General features: G+C 48.4%; 1 protein-coding gene across 1 annotated transcript in view; it reads right to left on the bottom strand.

Moving 5' to 3' along the window:
• Positions 1–7,673, bottom strand: part of GUCY2F (guanylate cyclase 2F, retinal) — a gene marked incomplete at its 3' end in the record, with an annotated part of 42,684 nt that extends 35,011 nt beyond the window's left edge. The window contains exons 1-3 of the mRNA XM_015426030.1: positions 6,944–7,673; positions 2,267–2,568; positions 840–1,197 (exon numbers count right to left, since the gene is read on the bottom strand). Of these exons, the coding sequence (XP_015281516.1) occupies positions 840–1,197; positions 2,267–2,568; positions 6,944–7,673 (1,390 nt within the window). The remainder of the gene's footprint in view (positions 1–839; positions 1,198–2,266; positions 2,569–6,943) is intronic.
• Between the last annotated feature and the right edge of the window lie 1,776 nt (positions 7,674–9,449).

Here is a 9,449-nt window from a genome sequence, read left to right on the forward strand (position 1 = left end):
GCAGAAGGTCCCAGGTTCAATCCCCGGCATCTCCAGTTCAAAGTACCAGGCAGGAGGGGATGTGAAAGACCTCAGCCTGAGACCCTGGAGAACCATGGAGAGGGGCTGTGGCTCAGTGGCAGAGCCTCTGCTTGGCATGCAGAAGGTCCCAGGTTCAATCCCCGGCATATCCACACTTAAGAGGAGCAGGCAGGAGGTGATTGGAAAGACCTCTGCCTGAGACCCTGGAGAGCTGCTGCTAGTCAGAGTAGAGAAGACTGACCTTGGTGGACTAGCGGTCTGATTCAGTACAAGGAAGCTCCATGTGTTCACATGATTATAGTCTCTCCTGTGAGTGATCTCCCAAGGTAGTCTTAGGGCAAGCCACTGCTAACCCCTCCCGTCTGCAATTCAGGGTAAATGATATTGTCCCACCTTGCAGGGCTGTCGAAAGGGTTACGCTGTATCTCATCCACCATGAGTGCTCAGAAACAGCAAAACAGGACTACGCCATTAGTAAAGGTTTCCCTTGCTCAAAAGCCAGTCGAATCTGACTCCAGAGTTGCGGTGCTCATCTCTGTTTCAAAGCCGAAGAGCCAGCGCTGTCCGAAGACGTTTCCGTGGTCATATGGCCAGCATGACTAAACACCAAGGCGCACGGAACGCTGTTACCTTCCCACCAAAGCGGTACCTATTTATCTACCTTGAATTTCTTGCTTTCGAACGGTTAGGTTGGCAGGAGCTGGGGCCAGAGGCGGGAGCTCACTCCGTCACGCAGCACTCGGGTCTCGAACTGCTGAACTACCGACCTTCTGGTCTGCAGTTCGGTGCCTTAACCACTTGGGCCACCATTATCTTACCTCTAATGCACAGAACACCTGGATCAAACCAACAGCTGGATTCAGTAGGGGGCAGACCTCCTCTGGGGAAGTGTATGGTTCTTCCCAGGGACTGGACCAAGCCGGAGGATGTAACCAGCAAGTAGGTAGGGGATAAGTAGCTCCCTTTGCCATCTGTGTCCAGGATCACGTAATTGGCCAGCACCTTCCCCTCGCTGTCGACCTGGACCCTGCGGCCGAATCCCACAAAGTCGAGGTTCTTCACATGTTCTGCCAGCGTCATCCCCGAGAGCTCTGAAGCCCCGGGCCGATGTGCCTTGTCTAAAGCTTTTGCGACGAGGTAAATAGCATCATAGATAGTCCCAAAGAGAGGAGTCACCTGGAAAAACAAACGTAACCTTAAGAACATAAGAATGTACGAACATAAGAGAATCCATGTTGGATCAGGCCAGTGGCCCATCCAGTTCAACACTCTGTGTCACACAGTGGCCAAAACCCAGGGGCCATCAGGAGGTCCAGCAGTGGGGCCAGGACTCCAGAAGCCCTCCCACTGTGGCCCCCCAAGCACCGAATTACTGCCCCAGACATAAGAACATAAGAGAAGCCATGTTGGATCAGGCCAATGGCCCATCCAGTCCAACACTCTGTCACACAGTGGCCAAAACCCAGGTGCCATCAGGAGGCCCACCAGTGGGGTCAGAACTCCAGAAACTGTGCCCCCCCCAAGTACCGAGTATACAGAGCATCTCTGCCCCAGACATAAGAGAAGCCATGTTGGATGAGGCCAATGGCCCAACACTCTGTGTCACACAGTGGCCAAAACCCAGGTGCCACCAGGAGGCCCACCAGCGGGGCCAGAACTCCAGAAGCCCTCCCACTGTGGACCCCCCCAAGCACCAAGAATACAGATCATCACTTGCCCCAGACATAAGAACTTGCCCCAGACAAGAGAAGCCATGTGGGATCAGGCCAGTAACCCATCCAGTCCAACACTCTGTGTCACACAGTGGCCAAAACCCAGGTGCCACCAGGAGGCCCACCAGCGGGGCCAGAACTCCAGAAGCCCTCCCACTGTTGTACCCCCCAAGCACCCAGAATACAGGTAATTACTGCCCCAGACATAAGAACATAAGAGAAGCCATGTTGGATCAGGCCAATGGCCCATCCCATCCAACACTCTGGGTCACACAGTGGTCAAAACCCAAAGAGCCCTCATGAGGTTCACCAGCGGGGCCAGAGCTCCAGAAGCCCTCCCACTGTGGCCCCCCAAGCACCAATAAGACAGAGCATCACTGCCCCAGACATAAAAACATAAGAGACGCCAATGTTGGATCAGGCCAATGGCCCATCCAGTCCAACAATCTGTGTCACACAGTGGCCAAAACCCAGGTGCCATCAGGTGCTCAGGTGCCCAAATCTCCAAGCAACCTTGTGTGGCCCACACTGACCTGCTGCGGTTCCAGATCTGTTGCTATTTCGCCTCTTTTCTTTGCTGCCCCGAATGCTTCATAAAACGTCTGCTCTCCAGACTCCAAGGTGATGGTCAGGACGGCATCGTAAGCCTCCCGGAACACGCGGTCCTTGTCGAGGAGGAAGTAGGAGTGGTTCCGATAAGGAAGGCTGTAGAGCAGGGTGTCGTACGGCACAAAAGTGTACCTCCCATCGGCCAGACCCATCTCCTGGGCCTGGGTTAGCAGGGCGGCCTGATCTTCTCCTCCGACCAGGGCCGAAGGCATGCACAGAATGAGAACTGCAAGGGAGGAACCAAGCGGGTGGAGAAAAGGGGGGTGGTATTATACGAACACTAAATTACAAACTATTTCATTATGTCAGAGATGCCTGTCATCGGAAACTTAGGGGGAGAAGGGTTGGAGGTGGGGTGGCTCTGTATGTCAGAGAGGGTATAAAGTCCAGAAAGATTGAGAGGCTAAGAGAATTGGATTCGCTTCTGGACATTCTATGGGTTGAAATAGGGGGGCCAAAAGGAAACTTAACACTGGGAGTTTGTTATCGCCCACCAGATCAAAAGATAGAGGAGGATTATAAAATGGTGAATGAATTCAAGATAGCAGCTGGACAAAAACACTGTGTCGTAATAGGTGATTTTAACTACCCACACATTGATTGGGTCAATATGTGTTCTAGTCGAGAGAAAGAGATTGAGTTTCTAGACACCCTAAATGACTGTGCTATGGAGCAGATGGTCATGGAACCTACCAGGGGAGAGGCGATCCTTGATTTGGTCCTAAGTAACACTCAAGACCTGGTGAGAGATGTAAAAGTGATTGCACCGCTTGGGAACAGTGATCATAATGTTGTTGAGTTCAACATTTGTATAAATAGGGAATTGACCAAAAAGACTCACACAACCACTTTTAACTTTAAAAGGGGTAACTTCTCTGATATGAGGGGACATGTGGGGAGGAAACTGAAGGGAAAAGTAGAAAGGGTCAAAACCATTGGGGAAGCTTGGAAACTGTTTAAAACTACAATTCTAGAAGCTCAAATAAAATATATTCCGCAGGTTAGGAAAGGCACAAACAGGTATAAGAAAAAGCCTACATGGTTAACAAACAAAGTAATGGAAGCTGTAAAAGGTAAAAAGGATTCCTTTAAGCGGTGGAAAGCTAGTCACAGTGAGGCTGATAAAACGGAACACAGGCTATGGCAAATAAAATGCAAGTCTGTGGTCAGGCAGGCAAAAAGGGAATATGAGGAGCATATAGCAAAAAATGTAAAGACCAACAATAAAACTTTCTTCAAATACATTAGAAACAGGAAACCAGCCAGGGAGGCAGTGGGGCCCTTGGATGACCAAGGGGTAAAAGGAGTACTGAAGGATGATAGGGAAATGGCTGAGAAGCTAAATGCATTTTTTGCCTCCGTCTTCACTGTGGAAGATGAGAGGTGCTTGCCCACTCCAGAGCCGCTGAGTTCGGGAGGGGTGTTGAAAGACCTGAGTCAGATTGAGGTGACGAGAGAGGAGGTCCTAAAACTGATAAACAACTTAAAAACTGATAAATCACCAGGCCCAGATGGCATACATCCAAGAGTTCTGAAAGAACTCAATTGTGAACTTGTGGATCTCCTGACAAAAATATGTAATCTCTCCTTAAAATCAGCCTCCATTCCTGAGGACTGGAAGGTAGCTAATGTCACTCCCATCTTTAAAAAGGGTTCCAGAGGAGATCCGGGAAATTACAGGCCTGTCAGTCTGACGTCGATACCGGGTAAATTGGTGGAAACCATTATTAAGGAAAGAATTAGTAGGCACATAGATGAACAAAACCTATTGAGGCAGACTCAACATGGGTTCTGTAAGGGAAGATCTTGTCTCACTAACCTGTTAATGTTCTTTGAGGGGGTGAACAAACATGTGGACAAGGGGGATCCAATAGATATTGTTTACCTTGACTTCCAGAAAGCTTTTGATAAAGTTCCTCATCAAAGGCTCCTAAGCAAGCTCAAAAATCATGGGATAAAAGGACAAGTCCTTTTATGGATCAAAAACTGGCTAATTAATAGAAAACAGAGAGTGAGTATAAATGGGCAGTTCTCCCAGTGGAGGGGTGTAAGCAGTGGGGTACCACAGGGATCAGTACTTGGTCCACTGCTTTTTAACTTGTTCATTAATGATTTGGAGTTGGGAGTAAGCAGTGAAGTGGCTAAATTTGCGGATGATACGAAGTTGTTCAGGGTGGTGAAAACCAGTGAGGATTGTGAGGCACTCCAAAGGGATCTGTCAAAGTTGGGCGAGTGGGCGTCAACATGGCAAATGGGGTTCAATGTGGCCAAGTGCAAGGTGATGCACATTGGAGCCAAAAATCCTAACTATAAATACACGTTGATGGGGTCTGAACTGGCAGAGACAGATCAAGAGAGAGATCTTGGAGTTGTAGTAGATAACTCACTGAAAATGTCGAGACAGTGTGTGACTGCAATAAAGAAGGCCAATGCTATGCTGGGGATTATTAGGAAGGGTATTGTAAACAGATCAGCCAATATCATAATGCCGCTATATAAATCAATGGTGCGACCTCATCTGGAATACTGTGTGCAATTCTGGTCACCACACCTTAAAAAGGATATTATAGCTTTGGAAAAAGTGCAGAAAAGAGCAACTCGAATGATAAAAGGGTTGGAACACTTTCCCTATGAGGAACGGTTAAGGCGCTTAGGGCTCTTTAGCTTGGAGAAACGACGACTGAGGGGTGACATGATTGAGGTTTATAAGATTATGCATGGGAAAGAGCAGGTAGAGAAAGAGGTACTTTTCTCCCTTTCTCACAATACAAGAACCCGTGGGCACTCCATGAAATTGCTGAGCGGTCGGGTTAGAACGGATAAAAGGAAGTACTTCTTCACCCAAAGAGTGATTAACACTTGGAATTCACTGCCACAGGAAGTGGTGGCAGCTACAAGCATGGACGGCTTCAAAAGGGAATTAGATAAGCATATGGAGCAGAGGTCCATCAGTGGCTATTAGCCACAAGGTATAGATAGGGACTCTGGGGCAAGTGATGCTCTGTCATCTTGGTGCTTGGGGGGGGGTCAACAGTGGGAGGGCTTCTAATGTCCTGGCCCCACTGGTGGACCTCCTGATGGCACTGGTATTTCTGGCCACTGTGGGATACAGAGTGTTGGACTGGATGGGCCTTTGGCCTGATCCAACATTGTTCTTGGTGCTGGGGGGGGGTCAACAGTGGGAGGGCTTCTAATGTCCTGGCCCCACTGATGAACCTCCTGATGGCACTGGTATTTCTGGCCACTGTGTGATACAGAGTGTTGAACTGGATGGGCCTTTGGCCTGATCCAACATTGGCATCTCTTATGTTCTTATGTTCTTATGTTCTCATCCAACGCAGCCTTGGTCTAAGTTGGGATCTAAAGAGGGACACCTTCACCTTTCAAGTGCCAGCTTCTGAAAAACAGTTTACCAGACGAGGTGTTCTGTCAATGGTGAACAGAATGTCTTCCCTCCCCCTTTCCACTATATTGGTAAACCTGGCCTCTGGAGAAGAGATCTTTGCGCCCCAGTCCACTATATTGGTCTATCTAGCCTCTGGACAACAGGTCTACCCATCCCTTTCCACCATATTGGTAGACCTGGCCTCTGGAGAACAAGTCTACCCACCCCAATCAACCATATTGGTAGACCTGGCCTCTGCACAACAGGTCTACCCATCCCTTTCCACCATATTGGTAGACCTGGCCTCTGGACAACAGGTCTACCCATCCCTTTCCACCATATTGGTAGACCTGGCCTCTGGAGAACAGTCCAGTATATTGGTAGACCTGGCCTTGGAACTGGTAGACCTGGCCTTGTGCTGAGCCTTAGAAAACATACCAGCACTTAGAGAGGGGGGAAACTCTTGCAGTCTGTTGTTGTTTTTTTAAATGAAATATAACAACCAGCATTACCGGTCAAGGAGAACTGTCAGAACCCTGTCTAACCTAACAAACAGGAGAACAGGTATTCCCATCTCAGTTCACTATATTGGTAGACCTGTCCTCCAAAAACAGGTCTATCTGCCCCTTTCCAATATATTGGTAGGCATGGCCTCCAGATAACAGATCTACCCACCCCTTTCCAATATATTGGTAGACCTGGCCTTGGACCATCACCCTGCATTGACCCTTAGAAAACATACCAGCACTTGGAGGGAGGGACTCTTGCATTACAGGTCTGGTATAACAGAGGTGGAACAGTCCCTGTCAGAATGCTGCCTAACCTAACAAAAAGGACGTTCTTAAATGTTATCAACCTGCCCAAATTACTTATTTAGTCAGATATTTATATCCCACTTTTCCCTGTGACTCAAGGGAGCTTACAAATCATACTGAAAATCATAATAGGGGTGTGCAAAAAAATTGGTTTTCTTTTTCCTGACTCCATTATAGCCTATGGGGACCATTATAGTCAATGGGCCCCATAGGCTATAATGGAGAATCGATCCAGGGGTATCTTGTCTAAAGCTTTTGCGACGAGGTAAATAGCATCATAGATAGTCCCAAAGAGAGGAGTACCTGTTTTTTGAGGTAAAGGCATCAAATTTGTAGCATAGCTGCTTGTGCCTCTCCTGAAGAAACCCCCCAAGTTTCAAAAAGATTGGACCAGGACTCACCTTTAATGTCCCCAGCAGCCTGTATCCTTGCCCAAGTCCCTTCGGCTCTTGAATCTCCATCGTCAATCGCCGTAACAAGTTGTACGAGCAGTCCCTGGTTCCTCAAGGTGACGGCCAGTTGATTGGCCGTGTCCAGCCAGAAGTCCCCTTGGGATGAGATGATGCCAACGTGAGCCCAGTTAAAATATTTCAGCACGGCCACAAGGACGTCGGCGGGCGAGGGCAGCGTCCCGACGAGCGAGGGGGGGCAGTTTGGACGGTCCCGTTTGTAGTTAAAACACGTCCACGAGAAGATGGCTTTCTTCCAGGTCTTACCGAGCAAGGAGGCCGTGCCGCAGTAGCCGGGGTTCAGCGGCCCCACGAAAGCCGAGGAAAGTCTTTCATAGCCCGCGAATCCGGCTAGACCCCTGCAGGTCTGACAGTCCTGTTCTATCAATGTCCAGTCCAAGTCACGGGCAACGTTAAACGAGGGATCCTTCTTTATTCGTTGCACAGCTAACTTAGCGGCCGCTTGGGGAAAGGCCTTGGAGAAAAACGGATCGCAGTTCCACGGCCCGACCAGGCCGATTTTAAAGACCGTGCCGCCTATCAGAAGAGGCGGCGTTACCATCCCTAGAGCAACACACCATAATCCCACAACTGCCCTATACGGCTTCCAAACGGTACAAAATCGGGTCTTCTGAGCAATCTCCAGAGGAATGCAGCTGCAACACAACGGGATTACAGCCATCGTTCCGTAGCAGATGAGGAACAAGGTGAAGGTTTTAAGGGGATGTGGGCTTCCAAGAGGAATGGTACGTGATCCAAAGCACAAATGTAAGTCCTTCGGGGTGCATGAAGACAAGCAGATTACAGGCCGCTGGGTTAGGTTCGTGTTGGGTGGAAGTCTCTAAGAGTGCCTGACCTGGACAAATAGATGATAGAGGGGATGACTAAAAGTGAAATCTTAGATACAGGCAACAACAAAAAGCAAATGATGTACAGATTCTGTCGTAGAGATACTAATGAATTTCTCATTGCTTCTGGTTCAACTTGAAAAGCATTGCTTTGTGTCAGTTTAAGACTATAGGAACGTAAGAGAAGCCATGTTGGATCAGGCCAATGGCCCATCCAGTCCAACACTCTGTGTCACACAGGGGCCAAAACCCAGGGGCCACCAGGAGGTCCACCAGTGGGGCCAGAACTCCAGAAGCCCTCCCAGTCTTGCCCCCCCAAGCATCAAGAATACAGAGCATCACTGCCCCAGACATAAGAACAGAAGAGAAGCCCTATTGGATCAGGCCAATGAACCATCACTGCCCCAGACAGAGTGTTCCACAGATACCTTGTGGCTAAGAGCCACTGATGGGCCTCTGCTCCATATGTTGATCCAACCCCCTCTTGAAGCTGTCTATGCTGGTAGCCGCCGCCACTTCCTGTGGCAGTGAATTCTCCCTCCAACCACTACGCAACTTGAACCCTCGAACCACTACACAACTTGAACCCAGAAGTTTTTATGCCATTGTCTGTTTCCTGTTACCAAATTCTCTCCTTCAGTCTTGACCTGGATGGCCCAGGCTAGCCAGTCTCTTCGGAACCCGGAAGGTAAGCAAAGGTGGCCCTGGTTAGCCCTTGGATGAGGTTGTCACGAGGCCAGGATTGCTATGCAGAGGCAGACAACAGCAAACCACTTTTGTATGTCTTTTGCCCAGACCTGGATGGCCCAGTCTAGAGATGTAAAACTTCCGGAAATTTTGAAGCTCGGAAAAAAACCCGTTAAAAAAAAAACAAAACGGAAATTTTCGGGAAAATTGAAAAAAATGCTACATTAGCATTCCTTTTGTCTTTTCTAGATTGAAAGTCATTCTGTTACTTTAGGAACATAAAATATGACTATGGACATTTTTACTTGGCATGAAATTATCACAACTAGCATATTAAAAATAGAGTGTATCCAAACAATTATTACCAACAGAATACCCTCCCACATGCAAAAACAAAACTGACCCGAGTTCTCTTCAGCAAGATTTCCACAGCAGCGAAACTCTCCACCATAATGCAGAAACCTCAACGACTGGAGAAAACAGTAGATTAGATTCTAGGAAGTGCCTTCACTGATTTTTACAGGTTGATGGGGAGGGGAGTGATTTTTGAAGTAAGTAAATAATATTGAATCGGCAGGTGGAGCATCTGGTTAGCTGTCGCTTGTAATCTGGGGCGCAACAAGGTATGTGTCTTCAGCACCAGGGACAGCTCCCCCGTGGGGATCCTAATTAGCGCTACTTTAACAAGAGCCCTGTATGGGCTGCGCGTTATTGAATTGAGGCAACTGCACTGGCTTTCTTGTTTCCACTCCGTCTTCATTCAGAGTTGTTCTCTGCTGGAATATTCTCCCTAACCTGTATGTTCCAGCACATCTCCTAAAATACCCCCATTTTAAATCTCTGCTCCATTCTCATCTCTGCACCGTGTTAAAACAGCAAGCCAGTTTGGTGCATTGGTTGAGAGCAGCGGACTCTAATCTGGC

Source organism: Gekko japonicus, unplaced genomic scaffold (assembly GCF_001447785.1).
Source record: "Gekko japonicus isolate JY-2015 unplaced genomic scaffold, Gekko_japonicus_V1.1 scaffold5632, whole genome shotgun sequence".
NCBI lineage: Eukaryota > Metazoa > Chordata > Lepidosauria > Squamata > Gekkonidae > Gekko > Gekko japonicus.